This window comes from Pan paniscus, chromosome 13, assembly GCF_029289425.2.
Source record: "Pan paniscus chromosome 13, NHGRI_mPanPan1-v2.0_pri, whole genome shotgun sequence".
NCBI lineage: Eukaryota > Metazoa > Chordata > Mammalia > Primates > Hominidae > Pan > Pan paniscus.
The window spans coordinates 48,967,161-48,990,360 of NC_073262.2; the positions used below are offsets into that span (position 1 = coordinate 48,967,161).

Here is a 23,200-nt window from a genome sequence, read left to right on the forward strand (position 1 = left end):
ATTAGATGCTTCTTTCATAGAAAGTGATAAATGCACTAGAGACTTATCAAAGAAAAGTCAACTAACTTAGACTTTGTTTCATTTCAGGATTTTGTAGTTGATGTGGTTGAAGTTGGACAACCAGTTAATGTCTAATGATCAACAGGAATGGGTGAATTGGCCCAGTCCTGCTGTTTTGATGCTTCCAATGTAAACAGGAGGCTTTGTTCATCATTTATCATCAGGGTTCTTAGCACTTCAAAAGCAAGTTTGAAAGCTAACACTTAATTTTAGGAGAAGAAGGGTAAGCGCAAACACAATCTACTCTTCTGTCAGACTGGTGTGCTAATTTCCTTGATAAAGGCAAGAAACCTTTGCTTAAGCAAACCAAGTAACAGAGTGAAAGCAGTTACCCAAAAAGACATGAGGCAGTTACAGGGGTGGATCTGTTTCTTCAATCAGGATTAGAGGCTCCTAGAGAAGCCAGGTTGTGTGGAGGGCTCACAGCACAGCTGGAAGAAGCCAGGTTGTACAGATTTCAAATAATTGTGTCATTTTCAAGTATAGATGGTTTCATAATGAAACAAATGCATTAATTTTTCTTTACACATTTAACATAACTACTTCTGAGTTGTTTTGGGAAGTATAAACTCTGTGGTTTTAGGTGGGAAAAAATGAAAGAATATAAATGGCTAAACCCAGTACATATCATTAGCTTATTTTTCTCTTTTTCTTTTCCTTGTCTTATTACTTCTTCCACCATCACTACTACGGTGAATATCACTAATAAATTTTATTACTCACCTGCTTGGGTGAGGAAAGGGCAATGAAGGATCCTGAAGATCAGACTAAGAAGTCTGCGTTTTCTCGGGTAGTGACGAACAGCCACGACAGGTGAAGAGGTCATAGAGAAGGGGATTCTCTAGAGTTTTGAAGCAGGGTAGGGATGGAAAGGAGAGCCCATTGTTTAGAATAGCACTTAGAAGCTACTGAGAAAGAATCAGGATGACACAATGAGAGGCTCACAGGAGTGGATGATGGACAGAGACAAGGGTCTGGGTGTGAGGTAGGAGCTTCAGGAGAGGCTGGCGGTCTGAGAATTTGGGGTTTAAGCAGGAGTGTGAGTAGACGCGAATGAAGGGAACATCAGTGTGATGGGAGATGTAGGAGGGTTATGAATAATTATTTATTATTCTATGTTCCCACATGCCCCATTATTGAATCACTTCCACAATTACAGTAAAGTATTAAAAATTAAGATGTGTCTCAGATTCTACATTTACATACAAAATAGATTTCTGTTCATTGTGGGAGGAATCCACGAGATGGATGCAAAGGATGGGAAGGGAATCTGGGAAAGCCCCTTGGAGGATGTTTCTGATGACGAAGGGTCCGTCCACCCTGGGCTTTGTGGCGGGGCCTGGTAGGGCTGCAGCAGGTGGGTGTGCTCAGCAGGAGCCACTCACCCTGGGCACTCAGCTATGGCTGCACCTTGGAATCATCTGGGACCCTTTCAGAAACACCCATGTTCAGGTCCTTTTCTACCACAGCTGCCAGACACAATACAGGAAGCCAGTGAAATCTGACTTTCAGATAAAAAATGAAAATTGTTTGAATACAAGTATGTCCCAAATATTGCATGCCAGACTCCGTTTGAACTCACCAAATGTGTTGGGGGGTTAACAGTAACAGAAGCTGAGGAAAAAAGTTAACTTCTGAAGGTAAAATGTGCTGTCTCAAACAGGGTGTGTGTGTGTGGCAGGGGTGGGATTCGGAGGGGTGAACCCCTCCAGCCAGAGCTCCCAGGAAGGAGCAAGGTGCTTGGGCTTTCGGCACCAGCAGATCTGGCTTCCAACCCGACCACACCACATCATACCTTAAATGAATAAAACACTTAAAAAAAAGCTTCCATCTTCTTTGAGGCTCAGTGCCGTCACATGGGAGCAGTAGAGTCTGCCTCACAGGGAATTCTCAGCACACGCAAAATCCTGTCACACCTGTGGGAGGCACCAGCTCCCACCACCACATTCAGGGCTCGAGGGCCTCTCTAGTGCCCCTTTCTCCATCCGCGGCCTTGCCGAGCCTGTATCCCCACTTGTTTCCCATCAGGTCCTTCCTGTTGCCCATAGCCCCGAGAAGCCTGCCTTGCTTTGGTATCTCAGAAAGTAAAGAAGTTTTCTGGGTCTCACTGCTCCCATTTCTAAGAGGTTGGGGCCTGGGGATGGGTCTGAGGGAGCAGCTGGTGAGCGGCTGGCCCAAGCCCATTTTATCAGCACCAGGCCACCCAGCACAGGCCCACCAGGTACCCCTGCAGCTGACTGATAAGAGGCTCAGTTCTGCTTCTCCCGCTCAGAGGCTTATCAGTGGCAGGCCTGGGTGGAGGAGCCATTTCCATCTGCTTGAATAAGAGGATAGAAAGAAGGCCCTTGGAAGAAATATTATAATATAATGCCCAGGCACACTCAGACACAGCCACATACAGCCTGCCTGTGAGTCCGGGCTTTGTGTCCTGATGTTGCTGACAGGAGGCGGGTGTCTTACTTTCTATTCAGAGACAGGGTCTCTTAGGACAAGGCGCCACAGTCCTGCTCTGGAAGGACTTGGGAGCCCTCAGGTCGCATAGGGTCCAAGCTCAGCAGAGACTCGAGCTTAAATCCAAGAGGCTGATCCTCCTGGATTTAAGAGGTGTCATTTAAGTCTCCCAACAGTGTGCCTGTGCCCATGTGCATGTGTGTGTGTGAGTGTGTGTGCATGTATGTGTGTACACGTGTGCATCTCATGGAGAGGATCTGGCAGTGTTTAAGCATGAAACCATTTGTCCACTTAAAATTATGGTACCTAAAGCACCTGGTTGAACTGAGAAGAGGAGTTGGCACGGTCTGCCTGCCCAGGAATCTGTGGGGGACAGAGGTTGTGGAAAACACCTGAATTCTAGTCGTGGCTCCGCCATTTGCTATTGGTGTGGCTTTAGGATTGTTATTTCACACCTTTCCAATCCCATTTATTTAGGAACACTCAGGATACCAAGTTGCGTTAGGACCCCAGACCTTGTCTTTTAAACAAGGGCATAATGACACTCTCCTCCCGAGAGCACACTGGCAGCTCGACTGGCACAGGGAGGGCTCAGTGAACGTGATCACCTTCTCCACCCCCACCCTGCCACTGTCCCAGGCTGTGGTGAGGACAGAGGGATAAGAAATGTGAATGTGTTTTGGTGTGCATGAGTGATTCCAAGTACAGACAGATGCCCAGCGGCCAACTTCCAAGATGTTAGGTGAAGACGAGAAGCGCGGGAATCAGGAGTCAGTCTCTTCCGGAGCAACTGGATTCTTGTCCTGGCATCATATTACTTAGGACAGGAGGCACACAGAAAGAGCACAGAAAGAGCCCTTGTGCTTGGGTTGGAGGGCTTCGCTCGCTTGCCCTCCCTGGACCGTTCATCACATCAAGCAGATGAAAAGCACCTCCCAATACCCTTCTGGGTCTCCCAATACCCTTCTGGGTATTAGGATCCTGACCTCGAGTGTGACTTGCCTTCTGGGTGAGTTACATTAGTCTGTACCTCTGACATGGGTGAGGATAAGACTGAGGTGGTGGAATACTGGGTTCTAGCCTGAGCTGTGTGAGGCCGAGCTGTTCTCTCTGCCTCTCTGATTTCAGAGAGGAGAAGGAGGCTATGTATCTGGGCTGTGCTTTCATTGTGCCAGGGAAGTGTGGGTGGGGCTGAGTGTGGTTCCTGGCCTTCCTCCCCCAGGTTAGGTGGCAGCTTGGACCTAGAAGCAGCAGGTCGAGACCTCCCTTATCCACCTCCTTTCACAGTTCTGTTCTCTGTCCACTGCTGGGCCAGCCCCTCCACCCTGAGGGGAGAAGGTTGCTGCTCTGTGCTCTCTCTGAGGCTGATGCCTCCAGGGCTTGCACTGACCCAGAGCTGCAGTTGAGGGGTCCATGCACATTCTCCCTGCTCCCTAAGTGTCCTGTGTGCTCTGTGGACTGCAGGTGCTGAGGGGACAGGGGACCCACACTCACACTCATTCCCTGCAGGGCCAGGCACCCAAAAGATACATCTGACAATTTCAGACAGGCTCTGAAAGCTGGCCTTTGTGTGTGTGTGTGTGTGTGTGTATGTGTGTATGTGTGTGTTTGTGTGTGTGCAGGTGAAAGTGCAAATTGGGCACTGTGTGAAGCCCCCCATTTCAGGGACTGCAGGAGGGCTCACTATTCTCTTCCTCCTTCCCAGCTCCCACCTCATGTCACAAGTTGCCCGGGCCTTCCTCTCAGTCTCTAGTTAGGGCTAAGGTGAGATGCAGAAGGGCACCTCCTCAGAGTCATGAGCCTTCTGGAGGGGCCTTGAAGTCTCCAAGACTTAGAGGGGATGGTGGAATTCTGGATGCTGTAACAGGTGCCGGGAGGTGGTCCCCTCATCTCTCTGCCACCTCACCTGTCCACCTGCATCTCTCAGTTACCTTTTCCCTCCCTCCTCCCCCAGCCACCTGGCCCTGGATGTGTCTTGGTCAGACCAAGCCTGCACCTGCCTCAGGACCCTTGCACTTGCTGTGCTCTCTGCCTGTCATGCTTCTCTCAGATGGCCCCATGTCTGGATCACTCACTTTTTTCAGGGCTTTCTCAAACATTGCCACCCTTAGTGAAGCCTTCTATGGCCACCCTATAAGATGGCACCCCCTCACTCCTCACCTTCCATCTCCCTTCCCGGCTTCACTGGCCACCCAGCCCTTAGTGCCATCTGATGTACTGGGCATCCTACCCATGTGTCCACCTCGCCAAAGTGTGAGGTCCTCTTGGGATTCCTGCTGGTTTGTTCACTGTCTTATTCCCAGGGCTTTGGCCTGGGCCTGACACACAGCTGGTGCTCAGTGACCATTTGTGGAATCTGAGCTCCCAGGCCACGTGTGTGCTAGGGCAGTTGGCAGAAGTGTGGACTCCAGGAGACCACGGTTGAGCTCAGGAGCTATCAGGTTATGACTGGACAAATACGGACACACATTGACCCCCGAGGCTCCATCTCCAAATCTAATGATGGCCTCCCGGTAGGGAGAGGTTCCAATAAGGAAGCATGCAAGTGCACAGCTGACACCTGGCCCCGTGCGTGGAGAGGTTGCTCCCCTGTGCTCGTGCCTGTGATAAAGCACTGTTTTCTGAACTTGGGTGTTAGCTGGTTGTCCCTGGCTGTCGGGCTCAGGGAAGCCTGCCTCGCATGCTTGCACCTGCTCTGGCTCTCCCTCCTGCACCTGCCCAGTGAGGTGGGGATTTTCTGCAAGGCAGAGGCAAAGCCCCGAGTGCCTGTATTTCCAGAGGAGGTAGGAGGAGGGCAGGAGAGAGGGGAAGACTACAAGAGCCCCTCCTACCCGCTAGCAGCCTGGGCAGTGGAAGGTCAGGGAATGGGAATTGATGCTCTTCTCGTGGGCCCAGGTTAGTGGGCCTCCCTGGCTGCTGCCTGCTCCCTGACCTCAGGGTGGATTTTTCTTCCATGGCTTCCCATCCACTCATGGGGTTGAGGTGCAATGGGGTCAGATGGGCCCAGGCCTAGAAGTTGTGCCATCAGAGAGTCTCCTGTTGGTTAAAGTCAGGAGTCTATAAAGGGCTGGACAGTAAATAGTTTAGACTTGGGGGCCACCGGTCTCTATGGCAAAGATTCAATGCTGCTATTGTAGCAGGGAAGCAGCACATGACACTCCGTAAATGATAGGTGCTGTTGGGCCCCAAGAAAGCTTCAAGTGTGCAGATAGGGGGCAGCTGGATTTGGCAGTGGGTCTCAGTTTGCAGCCCTCCTGTTTAAGTCTCCCTGTCTCTGAGTCTTTGTGGTCCCTCCCTGGCTAACATTTACTGAGTGTGTGCCCCGTGCTAGGCCTGGGCCTTCATCCACAGCCTCTCACGCAAGGTGCCTGTGGGGACTAAGCCACCAAGAGGCTGAGCTGTGCCTGTAGCCCAGCCTGGCCCCCTCGAAGCCTGTGACCCATGTGATATCCTGCTTCTTGTCAGAGCGCAGGCACATCCCTGCTGCCTCAGTCCCTTCTAGGGATTACAGAAGTGCCTGTGAGGACACAGGCATTGCTGGGGAAGCAGAGGCCAAAGGGGGTGAAACCAGTACCCCAAGGCCACCCTCACTGGCTCATGGCAGGGCCGAGACAGCAATGGGGAGGTGAGGTGGGTGGCCTGCTGGGCTCTTTGTGCCCCTCTGTGAGTGCACTGGTTGGAGAGGCGCTGCACAGTGAGACTTCTCCAGGCAATCCTGAGCCCCAGGGTGGAATCGGGGTGTCCCAGAAGGGCCCCAGCAAGTGAGTCCTGGCTAAACTTAAGGCTTGGTCCAGTGAGGCTAGAGCAGCTCTGGGCAGTGGCGTGCTGCAGCACAAGCCTCCCTGAGTGGGAGCTGCGGTCTCAGAAGGAGACATCATGAACTGGAGCAGAGAGAACTTGTTTTTCCTTGGGGAGGGCCTCACACGCAGGGAATTCAAAGGAGAACCGTCTTTGAGAACCACTGGGGCTCTCAGGGCAGGAGGCAGGGCAGTGAGAGGCCAGCCTTTCATCCTTTCATCCTCCAGACAGTTCAGCCTCTGTTCCCACAGCCCTGGGCCGAGGAAGACGAGATGTGGCCAGAAACTCAGATAATTGTGCCTCTGAGATGTTGCAACCTCAGAGAAGGCTTTTACCAAAAGCACCACCCTGGAAACAGAAGAGATTAGGACCATGAAGAGAGTTAGGCAGAGGACAAAAGCCTCCAGGAAATAATAATAATAAGGCTCAGAAGTGCCCATGAGCGGGAAACACTAGCTCATTGGAACTTCGAAGGAACACCGTGGATTTCATCCTCCTGTGACCGCCACGTCCTGAAAGAGTCATTTTGACTTCCTCTAGCATTGTTGGTTTTCTCAGTGAGTGACAAGCTTCATTTCGCTCAAATAAATTGTTTAAAAATATCCTGTCCCAAAAGGGTTTTTCAGAGGCTCCAGGATTCTGAAATAAGAAATGACCCAGGGCGAATTACCAAGGCCTGATATAAATCAATGTACTCGACAGCCTGCTTGAACCAACTTTCTCTCCCTCCTTCTGGGAGAGGATACTCTGTTCTCCCTTGAAACTCCCCAGTTTCTGCACATATGAGGGAGGGGTGGTGCTGTGCAGGGATTAAGAGATAGCCTAGGGGTTGGAACCCCTGGGCTTGAATCACAACCCTGACACTCACAGACATGTCCTGTACCCTGAGGATGGGGCACGGCCTGGAGCATCCACTCGCAGCACAGGATGATGACCAGGGACAAATGTCACCAGGCAACACTGCGCACGTAGTGAACTCTGGACATCAGCACTGTTCTTCCTGCTTTGTATCCCTGCAACTTGTCTTTACCAATTCATTCTCCAGAGTTAGAGCATCCTCAGCAGTCAGCATTGATCACCAACAACTTGTCTCTTCAAGCACAAGATTTTAATTCAACAAGCTGCGACTATGTCTAACTAGGTCAAAATTTACTATAATTTCCTATTAGCTAGAAAAGCACCCATTTACGTTGGGGGAATTATACTCCTTGAAGTTATTCTCTAAGTAGCTAGATAGCTATTGAGCCAGTTCAGCAACTAATCGCAGTAAGTCATAGGCAATTCGATCCGAAACCTGAATTCGTGTGATAAGAAATTTCTCACCAGGAAGACTGGATGCTTTTTATTCCTGTCATGATGTGAACCTTGCTGTCCCAAGAAGCCCAGCAAGGCTTCGAGGGCAGCCATCTCATCTCACACCTTTGTCCCCTCTCAATTCTGAGGACTGACGGCAGGGGAGAACCACCATAACGCCAAATGTTTCCAATGATGGTGGAACCAGGGATGTATAAAGTGATTAGTAATTGCTTGCGGATGAATTGCTCTCGCAATCCAATTTTGTATCCAGTCTCTTTTTTAACATTTCAGATTTTCTTCCTGGAGTTTGAGCGTAGACCTTCTGAAGTTTGATAAGCATTTTTCTCATGGAACTAATTGGTAAAGTGATAAACAGCTGTGTGTGCATTGTAGTTGGCTGTAGGCAAATATTTAACCACAATGAGAGCATTTCACAACTGTATGGGGTAGAGACGTCTGCTATGGAGGGATTGTCTGAGATCCAGGCCTCAAAGTGTCCTCCTTGAGAGCAAATAGTGACCGAGCATCAGTTAACTGCTCTGGCTCTGGAAGGCACCAGGCAGGAGATCTCAAACTTGTCTCGGGAGTGAGCCATCACAAGCGGCCCTGGGGGTGTGGCCACCAGGCCTTATTCCTTACTCAAATGGGTCAGATGGACTTTTATCTCTTATGTATCTCTAGACTTCATCTAAGAATTAATTTTATAAAATTGCCACTGCTGCAAAAAAAGTCAAAAACAAAAATACTGCAATAGAGATTTGTAGTTGTGACACTCTTTTGTGTGTGTGTGACTTTTAGGGTGGGGATCCCAGGTGAAGACCCCCTTCTTTTGAAAGTTCAGGAAGATGTGGCCTTCATCTCAAAGCAGCCTGGCACTATTACCTGTGTCTGAGCCAGGTGCAGCAAGCAGTCTGCTGAGCCACGTGTCTCTAATCAGCATTTTGACTTATCAGAATAAGTTTTCTGATGCTCCTGGATCTCCCCTTCCTTACTAGGCTGAAGCCCCTTTGAAGATATGGTCTTTGTCCCTTTATGTCTCCTGTGCAGCACCTTGCATGCAGTAGGGACTCCCCGGATTAAAATCAAATGCATCAGATTGGACTGGGATGATCTGAATGGTGGGGCTCTTGACTGTATTCACTATAAGTGGATGAAAAGTTCAAGGCTCAGGGCTCAGGTCACCTGCTACACAAGAGGTCCCTGCAGACTTGGAACTTAGAAAAGGACTCCACAGGCCAGGCGTGGTGGCTCATGCCTCTAATCCCAGCACTTTGGGAGGCCAAGGCGGGCGGATCACCTGAGGTTGGGAGTTTGAGACCAGCCTGACCAACATAGAGAAACCCCGTCTCTACTAAAAATATAAAATTAGCCAGGCGTGGTGGTGCATGCCTGTAATCCCAGCTACTCGGGAGGCTAAGGCAGGAGAATTGCTTGAACCTGGGAGGAGGAGGTTGCGGTGAGCCGAGATCATGCCACTGCCCTCCAGCCTGGGCAACAAGAGCAAGACTCCATCTCCAAAAAAAAAAAAAAAGAAAAAAAAAAAGATATCCAGATCATGTGATAGGCAATGCATGTAGGAGTCATGTCTGGAAACTGACTCAAATATTTAACTGCTGGGGTATGATTGGGGAAGGTTGTTTCTGTTTTCTTTACTGATACACTCCGGAGGGATTCATTGCAGAAGGGTATGGGAGACTTAGTGCTGAACCCAAACCAAAAATAAGCAAAACAGCCTTGCTGAATTCTCTAAATCCACGTATCTCTAAATCCTCTGTCTCTAAATCCTCTGTCTGCTAGGTGGGGTCTGATGGCTACAATGACCTGGAGTGACAAGCAGACAGAAGAGGCTATGAGGAGATATTCTACATGGCAGATGCTCTACACTGAGCAAAGAAGTGGGAACAGAGTCCTAAAAATAGTGGAGTAGAAAAAGTTTCAAAAGCATGGGGCACCTAACACCCAAGGCCAAAAGATGTTGTAGGCAGCAGTTCTTACATTTGTTTCTAGTTATCTTTGGGAGGTCAGTAGGATCCATGTACCAAATGCCTGTCTGCCCTGTCCCGAACCAGATCCCCAAGGGTCTGCCTCAGGTCTGGGTCTGATACCTGTCTGCTGCTAAGAAACGCAAGGAGATGGCGTGTAGGAAGAAATGTGTGTGTGCTTGTGTGTGTGCGTGCATATGTGTGTGCGTGTGTGTGTGTGTGTGTGTGTGTGTAGGGAGGGAGGGGAGGGGAGCAGGAGAATGGAAGGCCAGCATCACAGTTTCTTACTTGCAATGACTCTTCAGCCTCAGCCCCTCCCACTTAAGAATGATGAATGAGTTTCAGTGGCCTGAACAGTACACTCACAAAGGAGTCAGGGACCGAGGACTGGTCCAGTCTGGCTCCCTCTATTGCAACCTGGTTGTGTAAATTCTGCCAAGTCACCAAACTTTCCTGAGGTCTGCTTTATTTACCTGCGAAAGAGGGAGACTAGTATCTCTCGAATGAAGAGAGGAAACAGATTTGAAAGTGCCTAGCAAAGTGTAACAGAAATTGCAGTCATGCAGTGACAATGATCCTCCAGCTGGCTTGTTGTACTTTAACACAGAATAAAGTCGCCAGCCCAGGGGTGGTTCCACGGTGGAGGCATTCCAGGAATTGGCCAGGAGTTGGTGGGGGCATTATTCTCTCCCAGTGCCCCTGTAGTGACCTTGGGAGGCAGCTGCCCACTCCTTCCCCGGGGGAAGATTGGGTTGGCCTGGGCTGGCAGGGCTGTCACAACCCAGCCCTTGTGTACCACTCTGAGCACTGCATTCGCAGCTGCTGGGACACAGGTGGGTGCCTGCGGAGGATGGCAGAGGGAACACAAGTGGTTCCGGGTGTGGGGGGAACAAAGAAAGGCCTTTTCTTCAGAGGCCAGGAGAGTGACCTCAGGGCTGTAACGAGCTGAGCAGAAGGGCAAGGGGTCATGGGCAGCCCCCTCCCAGCAGGGCAGGCTGCAGAGTCCCAGAGCTGGAGGAAGACACACCTGGCTTCCAGGAGAGAGCGTGTCAGTGATGCACAGGGAAGCACTGGGGAAATCACCTCTTTGAGCCTCACTTTTTGTCTTCCTAAACTGGAATTAATAATATCTGCATCTGTGTGATGCCTTCAGCATTAAAGGAGGCACTGTGTGTGTTACACGTCCTCACTAGGTGCGGAGCAGGGCAGAGTGGGCGCTTGCCAGGGCGTGCACAGCCCCAGGCACCTGTGCCGAGTCTGCTTTGCCCTGCGTCGTCATCCCTTGGGCCCCCATCTGAGGTGATCAATGCACCCAGAGGGTCTCCAGGGCTCCCTTCTGGGCCCCTCACAGGGTGGCCTCTTTACACTGACGTCCTCCAGCCTTATCTGTGCCTTAATCTCCCTCCGAGCTGCCACTGGATGATCATCTATCTGTCCCATGAATCGGTGGTTCCCCCTTACCTATGGGGGATGCTTTCCAAGACCCCCAGCGGATGCCTGAAACCAGAGATACCACTGAACCTTACATACATGATAGTTTTCCTATATGCGAATAACTATGATAAAGTTTATTTTATAAATTAGACACAGTAAGATATTAACAACAATGAATAATGAAGTAAAACAATTGTAACAATGTACTGTATAAAAGTTATATGAACTAGTCTCTCTCTCTCTCTCAGTATCTTACTGTACTGTACCTTAGGTAACTGAAAGCTCAGATCAGGGCAAGAGACTGTATCTCAAAGTCACCCTCTTCCCCATAGAGATTCTTCCTACATCCTTCCTCTTGATCTTGTTCATACAATTCTACAATGAACAGGAATTGCTTCTGCAATAATGAAATAGGGCAAAGACAACTTATTTTTAAACTTGTAAGTGAAGAGTAGCCTATTCTTCTGACTTAAAAGGCCAAAAGAGTAAGAGAAAGATAGAGATAGAAAATGAGAGAGACACAGAGAGAGAGAGAGAAAGACAGCAAGTAGTGCATGACCTGAGCTTCCCTAGCATCTACGCCAGCTGTGTTAGTGAAGTCCCACAGGGAGAGGTAGAGGCTGCCCCTGCAGATGCCCAGCCCAGGGAGTCCTCCCGTGACAGACAGAACTGCTAAGGAACCAGGACTGCCAACGTAGAGGAGGATCAGAGCCCTGGGAGCAAGGGGCAGATTCAGGCAGGGAGAGCAGAGGCAGTGGGCTTCAGCCCCTCAACCTCCAATGGGCTGAGCTCAGGTCACAGGGTGACTTCCATGGGCCAAGGTGCTTTACCTTATGGGTCCCTTCTCCTCCCAAATATTAGAAATCATATTGTATAGCTGCATTGGTATAAAGGCAAATGTACTATTTGATCTTAGAGGTTCATTTCCTTCCTTCTGATTTTAAAAGAAGCTCTAATACTGTTGTGGGCCTCTAGAAGCAGTGTGGTCTCTGAGCACTGCATCTGGGGTCAGGCCCTGGCTGAGCTTTCAATGTAGAGGGGGAAGAGAAGGAGCTGTGAGGGGCTGGTAGGTTCTCTGGAAGTCACATCCACTTGCTAGTTTCGGTATCATCACATGCAAAATGGAGATAAAAATACCTCCCTGGGGCTGCCAGAGGGCTAAATGAGATGGCGTCTGTGGAGTGGAGCCTCATCTCTACTCTCTGAGACAGGGCTACAGTCACCAGATGAGGAGGATGGCTCAGGACAGTGTAGAGAATCAGTGACAAAGAAAAAAAAAGACTCTGAAAATTTTTTAAAAAGGGAATACTCAGGATTTTCAACCATAACTGAAATTAATTTCGCTAAAATGAGAAGTTTTGCAGAAGTTGAAGGAAAGGGATTCATATGACAAGTCCTTCCAGGGCATGATCAAGCAAGGCCTGGCTCCACTCCCAGGAGTTTGGGACCTGGAAAAGCTGGAAAAGGCTGAGAAGGAGCTTTCTCCAGAGAGAGAGAGAGAGAGAGAGAGACAGAGAGAGACCAGAACCTTAGAGAGACCCAGGTCCAAGCCCATTCAAAGGGGAGCATGAAGGAAAAAGGAGAAATGACTGCCTAAAGAAGACATTGAAAGGTAGAGCGCATGAGGGCCAGGTGAGCCATGGGAAGGAGGCCCCCCGCTTCACACTCAGGGGAGGGGCACTGGCAGGCAGGGGGAGAGGTCAGGGGCTGAGCTGAGAGGAGCTTAGAGTGCACCAGGGTCAGGGCCTCGCCCAGGGCAGGGAGAGGGTGCAGTGAATGCTGGGGCCCAGGGCATTCTCTGCAGACCCTGCTTCCCTACATGGATGGACCTTCACATCCCTCCATCCGTTTACTGACTCATTCACTCATTCCTTCACTCACACGGTGCTTTCAAAGAGCCTACTCTTCTCCATGGAGAACCAGATGGCCCAGGTATGAGTGGTTGAGGGGCTGGTGCCCAGATGAGGTGGGGGTAAAGACGACCTCTCTCCAGGGTGATGTGAGGAAATGGAGCTCCGGAAGGTAAGAGGCTTGCTCCCCATCACACAGCTGGCGTGCGTGGCCAAGAGCAGGGCCTGCGTGTGTTTTCTGGGCTGTCTCCACCGCAGTGCTGACTCTTGGATAAAAACATGAAGGAGGCTGGGCGTGGCGGCTCATGCCTGTAATCCCAGCACTTTGGGAGGCCAAGGTGGGCAGATCAGGAGGTCAGGAGATTGAGACAATCCTGGCCAACAAGGTGAAACCCCATCTCTACTAAAAATACAAAAATTAGCTGGGCGTAGTGGCACATGTCTGTAATCCCAGCAACTCGGGAGGCTGAGGCAGGAGAATTGCTTGAACCAGGGAGTCGGAGGTTGCAGTGAGCCAAGATCATGTCACTGCACTCCAGCCTGGGGACAGAACAAGATTCCATCTCAAAAGAAAAACAAAAACAATAAAAACCATGAAGGAGCAGCATCGGGAGCGAGAGGGCCTTGCCCTGGTCTCTGTGGGACCACACAGATGCAGATGGCCCCCTGTCATTGGGTATGACTTTCAGTGGCAAAGGGGCAAACATCTGAGGAGTCTGGAGAGCAAGAAGGGAGCAGGGCAGGGGGGAGGAAGCTGGCGTTTAAGCACACACGCACGCACTCAGTGAGCGGAAGCAATTAAGCACAATTATGAGCACATACCAGGCACTACACTAGGATGTTTATCTGTGAGAATACACTGAATCCTCCGAACAAAGCCCTGAGGTAGAGACTGTTATTAGCTCCGTTGACAGGTTCAGGACTAGCTATAGAATTTGCAGAGCCCAGTGCAAAATAAAAACATGAGGCCCCTTGTTCGAAAGAGAAGAATTTGAAGATAGCAGTGACAGAGCATTAAACCTAGGAAGTGCCGGACCCTGCTGGGCAGGTCCCATCCCTGTGAAGCCATCCCTGTGCCAGACGATGGACCAGCAACTTGTCCCAGGTCACAGCCAGCTCATAGTGGATCCAGACCCAAAACCTCATCCTCAGATTTCAAAGCTAACCCTTTATCACTAGCAAATTGACACAAAGTCTATTTGAGCTAAAGGTTTAAAAAAAAATACAGAAGGGGAACCTGAACTTGAAGCTTCAAGCATTGCTAAGGCCTGTGTGTAGGTTTCGGCAAGAGCACTGGATGAGTTTCTCAAGCGAAAGTGGATTTCACATCCAATGGGCCCCTGTTGCCCGGTGAATAGAGGAGAATGGCTTGGCTGGGCCCCACACCAGAGGCATCATTGTTTTATCAGGTTTTCATCTGGCAACCCATAATTTCCCCCCTTTTAAGACTGTGCTGAGAATACATGTGCCCATCGGCTGCTGACAAAATGTGAAGATTCTCCATTCCAGAGTTCAAGGAGGAAGAGTGGCAGTGCTGGGCTGGGTCAGCTGGAGACCCTGTGCCTGAGCCCCTCGTAAAAATGCCCACTGCGTGTGGGAGCAGCGGGTGTGAGGCGCCCTGGCAGTGGCTCTCTGCGAGGATGTGTCAGTCAAGACCATCACGTGCAAAGTGCAGATAAACAGCGCCATCAGGGTGTGCCAGGGGTGCAGGGAGATAACCAAGGCCACCCTGCCCAGGGCTGGCTCTACATGCCCCGAAGCGGAGCTTCCTCCTCTGAGCCCTGGAAAGGGGTCACTGTTGTGCCTGCTTGGCCCCAAGCAGTGTGTGAACACAGTGTTTTGGCAATAAGAGAAGGGGCATCTGGTAGGCTGGGCACAGTGGCTCACGCCTGTAATCCCAGCACTTTGGGAGGCCAAGGAGGGCGGATCACCTGAGGTCGGGAGTTCGAGACCAGCCTGACCAACATGGAGAAACCCTGTCTATACTAAAAATACAAAATTAGCCAGGCATGGTGGTGCACGCCTGTAATCCCAGCTACTCGGCAGGCTGAGGCAGGAGAATCGCATGAACCCAGGAGACGCAGGTTGCGGTGAGCCAAGATTGTGCCATTGCACTCCAGCCTGGGCAACAAGAGCAAAACTCCGTATCAAAAAAAAAAAAAAAAGAGAAAGAGAGAGAGAGAGAAAAGGGGCATCTGGCTTTCACATGCATAAGCAGAAGCAAGACAGACTAGAATGCAATTCCATAGAGAGTTCTGAAGGAGGGGTGGTGACGCCAGCAGAACGGGAGAGGGAGCAGAGACCACAGAGCCAGGCAGGTCGGCAGCAAGTCTTGCTCTGCCCCCATCTACAGCTGGGGGATGCCAGGCGAGGCAGGCACCCCTCACCAAGCCCAGGGCTCACTTGTGAAGGGGTCAGAACTGCAGAGGCTCTCCAGGGGCTGGAGAAGTCATGCCAGGGCCCACCCAACCCTCGCCTTGCCTAAGAAGGAACCCAGTGTCGCGGGCCTGGCTCTGCCTGCACATGGGAAATGGGCTCTTGCCAGTTTCTGCCATGGGTTAAGATTTTGTATAGGAACATTGTTCTGGAAGAATGTAGAAAAATGAAAATGTATAGTCTAAGGAGAGGAGCCAGCATTCTGTCAGAAGTTCCGATTATGTAAGGATCTGAAGAAAACCCCAGGCCAAGATGAGAGGGAGGTGGGGTAGGGGAAGGGAGTGGATATGAAAATGAACCCCAGCTGGGTGAGAAGGTGGGAAGGACTAGGTGGGATTCCTGGGGCCCAACAACTGTGCCTTTAGAATTTGTTTGGGGTTGACTCCTGTCCATTTCAACTTAGTATTTACTGGCCTCCAAGTCCATGCCAAGTTCTGGACCAGGAGCTCCTGAGTGAAGGCTTTTTAAAGGCTCTTTTGGTATTGGAATTGGTGGCAGTCCTGGGAGGGTGGGCCTTGGGTCATCCCTGCAATCATCCACCTGCCTCAAAGTGGCTCAGCAAACCCCTCTCTGTGACAGGCCCTGAGTGGGGACAGGCGGGGTCACAGAGCCCCTGGAGAGGTCAGAATTCTGGGAAAAGGCAGACTCAGGAATTTGTCAGGGCTGCAAACTGTGCCCAGGGCTGTGGTGGGTCATTTTCTAGGCTTGGGAAACTGGGTCCTAGCAGACCAGCGGGTGAGTGTGTGCCAGGCCCGCGGCGTGCTGAGGGGCCTGTCGTGAGCAGTTGTGAGAAGTGCAGCTGGAAAGGCAGCAAGCCTGGGACGGTGCGTGAGGGAGGGCTCGAGGGCCACCCCGAGCCAGCTGCTGAGGCAGGCAAGGGCAGCAGCAGCCCAGAGCAGGCCAGACCTGACCACAGAAAGCACAGCATGGACACAACGGTGGACTGGGGTGGGACACAGGCCCGGCTGAGGAGCTGGGGGAGGCAGGCAGGTCCTGAGTGTCTGTGCATGCAGTTCCTCAGTGTGCAGAGCTACAGCAGCAGGCCCTGCCTGGCACATACAAGCTGTGGGCCCACATACCCTGCAACTCTCCCCTTGGGTTGGCCTCATTTGCCTGTGGGGTCTGGCAGTTTGTAACTACAGCCTGGCTGCACCCTCAGTGCCTGGGTGCCCTGTGGCGGCTTATCTCCCCCGAGCCTCTGGTGTTTCATCCGAAAGTCTCTACAAAAAATATAAAAATTAGCTGGGTGTGGTGGCGAATGCCGGTAGTCCTAGCTACTTGGGAGGTTGAGGCAGAGAATCTCTTCAACGCAGGAGGTGGAGGAGGTGGAGGGTGCAATGACCTGAGATCACACCACTGCACTCCAGCCAGAGTGACAGAGCACGAGACTCTGTCTCAAAAAAAAAAAAAAAAAAAGAAAAAAGAAAAGAAAGAAAAAGAAAAAGAAAATGCCTATCATAGCAGGTGTGCAGGGGAGACCCAGGAAAGCCCCTTACCAGGGCTCGGCATCTAAGTTTGTTGTTATTTTATCAAAAGCGAAAAACAACAGCTGTCTGGAGGGTGACTCCTGAAATTACCAGCATCCTCAGGCCAGGTTTGCTCCAATAAATTTCGCTAACAAAAGCCACCTCCCAAGCCTCTGCCACTGGGAGCAGGTCCAGGCCCTGCTGCTGTTGCTCATCGGGTGACTCTGGGGAAGTGGCTGTTATCATTCCCACTCACAGATGGGAAAACTGAGGTGCTGAGGTATTTCCTCTCTCTCCCAAAGCTGGTGAACATTGGAGGGCAGTCAAACCCAGGGCTGACTCCACAGCACGGATGTTGCTCTGGCCTCTGCTCTGCCCCTCACTCGTCATGTGATGAGGACACGTCCTTTCACTTCTGGGGCACGTTTCCTCACCGGGGTGGGGTGCTGACAGGAAATGGACAAAGGCATCAACCGACACTTCCCAGAAAAGTAATACAACCTCTTATGGAAGTAAGAAAACATGCTCAGTCTCACTTAATTACAGACGCTCATTCCAAAGTGACAGCGTTTGTTTTGTTTTTTTACCTCTCAGTTTGGCCAAGATAAAAAATGCAGTGTGAGTGAGGATGCAGGGAAATAGTGACTTTCATAGGCTATTTGTGAGCATGAGAAACCGGTGTGACCTTTAGGAGGGTAGTTTCTTAAGATCTACTAACATTTTAAATGAATACACACTTTGTCCCAGAAATCAAATGCTGAGGTGGGAGAATTTATCCTAACAGTTTACAGACACGTGCATGTAAAATCCTCCTTACTCATTGTCACAGGACTACTGTGTGTGGTTTAAAAAAATTAAATGAAGTCTGCATACAGCCTAAATGCCCATCAGCAGAGGAACTGATTAAAGAAAATAACAAGGTATAACCTTTAAGAGATATTCTGATGGAAAAAAACAAGATGAAGTAAAATATATAAAATGCATTTTTATTATGTAAAATAAGAAATATTTGTATCAACAAATTTACTTCTAGAAGGATTATCCTCAGTAAATAAAGTAATTGCCATTGAGGTAGGGAGAAGGTGTCTTTCTCCTATTTTTAACTCTTCATTCACTGTTAACTTTACTGTTTGTTTGGTTTTGTATTTAGAGCGTGCTTGTTGGCCCACTGGGTATGCTCAGTTACTGGAAGATGTTTTGGCTGTGGCCTCAGACAGGCACTTGAGGCATAGATGTACATACAGGTCTGCCACCTGAAGAGGCAAACTGACTTGACTTGGCCCAACCTCTCACCTCTGTTGAGGGGACCTCTTCTTACTCACTGCAGATGGGTTCACTTGTTCCCACCACAAGTGCAGAATGTGCTTCACAACCCTTTGCTCCCCAGGGAGCTCTGCAAGTCCCCAGAAATACTTGCCCAACCACGGGCACCCTTGAAGGGTCCAGCTGCTGACCACCAGCATCATGTGACTCCCAGTGCCAGTGACATCTGGAGGAATTGAGCAATGGCTGAGGTGGAATTTCATTTGGCACTTAATGCAATCCTCTGCTTCTGCCAGAGGCGGTGAATTCTATATAAAGCTGCCAAACCTGGCCGTCTTCTCACTGAGCCTTGACCCCTTCCATCCAAGGGCAAGGCAACGGATTGCTGTGCATGACTCACGCGCAGTAACTGTGGCATTGGGGCCTAGCCCAGCTGAGCTGAGCAGAGCAGGCCGGCCTGGCGGAAGTGGGTCCTCTCCGCTCTAACCTCTGGCTCTGATGAGCAGCTACATAAACTGAGACAGGATATAGACACATCCTGCCTGAGTTAGCAGCAAGAAATAGCCGCCCCCCACCCCCTGCAGTTCTCGCACAGCAGGGATCCTGCCATAAATCAATCCGAAGTCTAATGTGGAATGGCTTGCAAGCAAGGGCTGCACCGCTGTTTGTCTCCCAAGGCAAGTGTTGAAGGTCTGAAACCTGAGTCCTGGAGAACTGCTTGGGCTGCTGGGCTGGGCTGGGCACGGGGGCGGGGGTCAGGCAAGCCCATCCTCTTCAGACATGAGAATGCCTCTCAGCCTCACCTCCTCAGTGACTGAATTGGAATAATGACAGTGGCTCCTGTCCCTTTAACCCAGGACCCGCCGTATACACACACATAAACATATGCTCAAGTTACGTGCTCCGGGAACCACAGTCTCACGTACAATTATATAAACATGCCCAGCACGGATCCAGCACTTAGGATGTGTCAGTCTCCGTGCCGGGACATTTATACGCACTTCGTACTGCTGGATGAGTTATCTCCTGTTATTATTCCTACTTTCCTACTTTGCAGATGAGGAAACTGGAGCTAAGAGAGGCTGCCTTGTTTATAGGCAGTGCAGATGATCCCAGTGCAGACTGAGGGGCCTCGCTCCCAAGCACCACTGATGCCTGCGCACTCCCAGGCTGACGCAAGCACAACCACAGGCACATGGAGTGCCGTGTACACACGTAGACCGAAGCAGCACTCCTCCACGCCAAGCTCCAAGCTCAGGCGGGGTGAGGGGTGAGGCCTCACAACCCCCTGGATTTCAAAGACTTATAAAAGAGTTGGTGTCTCCAATACCCATATCATTATCATATCAATAAGGTATCATTGTCACATGGTAGGCTCAGGATATCTCCTCTCTGACAGACTCTAAGAATCAGACCGCGGCAGGACGGGGGTAAGAGGGATGTACATTAGGTTTTTTGGTAAAATCAAATGGTAGTTTTTATTGCAAAAGTCGAACGGCAGAGGAAGAGGGCAGAGAGAGGCCCAGCAATGTTTCCAAGCATCTACAAAGACTTTCATCGCATATGATTTCCTCTCAGCAAGAAAACGTGATGGTTTAAAAGAGAAAACTAGCAGCGAGGAATTACAAATCCCCAAAGGATCCAGGCCGCAGGATTCCCTCGCATCTGTGTGCCTTTGCGGCGCCCAGCGGAGCGAGCAAGTCCCTGGGCAAGGCTGGAGTTGCCTGGAGTTCACCGGAGCCTGGCCGGTCGGACCCTGGCTGGGGAGCAGCACAGAAGCAACTTGTGATGTGAACTCTTACCTTACTGTTCTTTAGGGAGACAATTCTGGCCCCACACATTTCACATGCCCCGCACAAAGAAACAGAAAGCGGGCGACACGCCCTGGGAGGGCGGGCTGGCGGCTTCTCCAGCTCGGAGCGCGTGGAGGCTGCGCGTAGGGGTCCGGGACGCGGGACAGGGACTCCGCGCAGCCCAGGCGCCGGGGAACCGGGGCTGGAGTCGGGGATCTGAGCCCAGCGGACGCCTCCTCCGCCTGGAGGCCGGGCACGGACCGGGACACCAGGGCGTCCGTGGCCGTGGCTCGGCCCCTGGCTGCTGCGGGCCGCGGCCTCCAGTGGGTCCCCAGGACCCTTCCCCACGGCGGGTACTCACCGAGGCCGAGGGGCCACGACATGCTGTTGGGGCTTCTCGTCGACCACAGTCCTGGGCGTCAGCCCGGGCAGAGACCGCGGGGACTGGCCAGGCCGGGCCAGGCCGGGCCAGGGGAGGGTCGCGCTCACGGGCTCCTGACCCTCGGCGGCGAGAGGAAGCGGCACCTGGGTCACACTCCTCCCGCGCGGGCCGAGGGGAGGGGCTCTGGCCCGGAGATAGGCAGACTTCATTTATTTTTTTTCTGCAGACTTGGCTGGTGGGGTTTCCACCCCTTTTTTTTTTTTTTTTAAACACACACCCGCCCACTTCTGAACTCTTCTTTGCTCCAACTTTCCTGCGCAAGAACCACGCTTTTCTAACCGTTTCTCTTTCCATCTGCCACTACCGGATACAGAGGTTGTGGTTGAGAATTCCCCCTGGAGTGCAGGGAAAACTCCCCAATGTGACATGATGGCCTGGCCCAGCACTGTCGGGGATGGTGACCAAATAGGGCAGACCTGTGTTGAAATCTTGGCTGGCTGCGCGGCCGCTGGATAGCTGGGCGGCCTCTCTCAGCTGCGGGGCATTTGTCCCTGGAGAGAGTCCCTGTCTTGTTGGCCTTTGGGGGCCCTGTACTCATGGATGGGCTGTTGAGCAAAGATCATTCCAAAACAGGAAGAATTGCTGGACAAGAGTTGTGATTTGTTCCCATTGCTTTTGTCTGAAGCTGCCAGACACAGTGCAGTTTGTGAATTCGCTCTACTTTTGCCATGAAAACCTCCACGTGGATTTCGATACATACCTTTGTTGGTTAAATGCAGTCAAATGGCACCACCTACAAAAAACGTATCATAGCATTATCTGCCCCTTCTGCCCAGAGACAAGGGCAGGGAACTTGAAGCCCTTGTTTTAAATCCCCACCCAGGGGAACACCCTGTGCTTCTCCTGTGTGATGTCTGAACCTTCCTGTGCTGCTTTTCATTGTTTACTCTCTCCCCTACCTTCTGCCATTAAGGCCTATCCTGCACAATCCGGAGAGCCAGGCCAGCTGTCTGTACAATGTATGGGCTGTGCCTTTGGGGCTGTCATCTGCATTGAATACAATGAGAGGCTGCGCCCTGGAGATTTGCAACACAGAGGCTTGGCTCACCTCTAGCCGGGCTGCACAAACTCCAGGCCTTCTTGACGCAGTGGGAAAGCACTCGTGATTCACTTTAGTTAGATCATGAAGAACCCCCGATGCTGATAGATCTTTACTCCAACTGCCATGTGCAGCACAGCCATGTTGAATTGAAATAAACTACTCACAGAATGCCTTTGGCCTGGTGGGGAAGCCCTGAGTCTTGATTTCCTCATCTATAAAATGGAGGCAAGAACACCTGCATTCCGGGGTTTTACAGAGGCAGTGATTGTAGAATCACAGTGGGAACGGAAAAGGCATTTAATAAACAGCAATGAGAAATGATTAATTTATTTTTATTTATTTATTTATTTTTCTGAGACGGAGTTTTTGCTCTTGTTGCCCAGGCTGGAGTCCAATGGCGTGATCTCGGCTCACCACAACCTCCGCCTCCTGGGTTCAAGCAATTCTCCTGCCTCAACCTCCCGAGTAGCTGGGATTACCAGCATGTGCCTCCACGTCTGGCTAATTTTGTATTTTTAGTAGAGACGGGGTTTCTCCATGTTGGTCAGGCTGGTCTCGAACTCCCGACCTCAGGTGATCCACCCACCTTGGCCTTCCAAAGTGCTGGGATTACAGGCATGAGCCACTGCACCCGTGATTACTTTAACAGTTTAACTTTTTTTTTTTGGTAATACATACACATATGTCTACGTGGAACAGTAGTCCCGCTCCTCTGTCCTGAGAGAAAACAACTTTAATTATCTGAAATGCAGCTGGAAAGTTGGAAAGAAGCAGAAAGTTCTGCCAGGTAACAACGGACAAGTCATTAGGTCATTGCAGCACACTTAGAGAAGTCACTTTTACAGACTCATTTAGAACCTACTGGCCTTAGACGTAATCATAAGAGATTTCCTTAATTTCTTAGGAATAAGACAGGTTGAAGGCATCAAAATGTTGCAGAGAATTCCTTACAGAAAAGAAGCCAAAAATTAATAAACTAACGAACTAAACAGCGAAAATTGAAAGCCCCACAAACTGCAGAGGTCAGATACAAGAACGAAGTAGCATTTGTTACAGAACTAAAGCAATCTCAGCTTCAGCCATCACTGGAGGATGTGACAGTTCCTTGCGCTATTAAAGACCACAGGGCTTTGGAACTCAATCTGGGTTAGTTACTCTACTGCCTACTAGCTGCGTAACCTTCAGCATTTCACTTTCTTTCTCTGAGCCTCATTTTTCTCAGCCTGGAAATTGGAGCAATCTGCAAAGTTAGGCTGTTGTGAGTAATATATTCGATAATAATTAAAGAGGTAATTACAATGAGAGTACACTGGAGTTACTTAAAGATATTGGCCCCCTTCCTCCTCTAACACATACTTTGTTCATAGTAAGGACCCCAAGTCATTTGAAAAAGAAAGTAAATAGTGTGTCTTAGTGTGTAGCAAATTAGCTAACAGGGAAACATTTGACATATTTTAGAAAATTTAACTATGAAAGTGTCTAATGTTAAATAAATGACTCTTAAGAAGGGAAAATAATTATGTGAAAAATTTAATTATATGGTAACAGTCTGACATAAGTCAAGAAATGTATTATTAGTGTGTCTTCATGTGTTGGATATTTATTAATGAAGTTAAAAAAAAACCTCAGCTATATCTTGCAATAATAAACCAGTTCTTATCTTGTCTAGTTCCCATAAATACTCTTAAACGGAGTATTGCCAAGAGTCCATTGTAAAGATGAGAACCCAGAAGTTCAGCACAGTGACAAGAGCTTGCTCTGCAGTGCAGCCGGGATGGACGGTTCTAGCTGTGTCTTCATTGACTGTACTGTGGCTGATACAAGCTGCAGAGCCCTCCAAGATGTGAGATGGTATGATCCAGTCCTGGAGATGAATTTTCTCTTCCT

At 50.3% G+C, this 23,200-nt stretch overlaps 1 protein-coding gene across 1 annotated transcript in view; it reads right to left on the bottom strand.

Annotated features, from left to right (window-relative positions):
* Positions 1–22,719, bottom strand: part of GYPC (glycophorin C (Gerbich blood group)) — a 42,840-nt gene extending 20,121 nt beyond the window's left edge. The window contains exon 1 of the mRNA XM_034954263.3: positions 20,191–22,719. Coding sequence (XP_034810154.1) covers positions 20,191–20,212 — 22 coding nt within the window. The 5' untranslated portion in view covers positions 20,213–22,719. The remainder of the gene's footprint in view (positions 1–20,190) is intronic.
* Between the last annotated feature and the right edge of the window lie 481 nt (positions 22,720–23,200).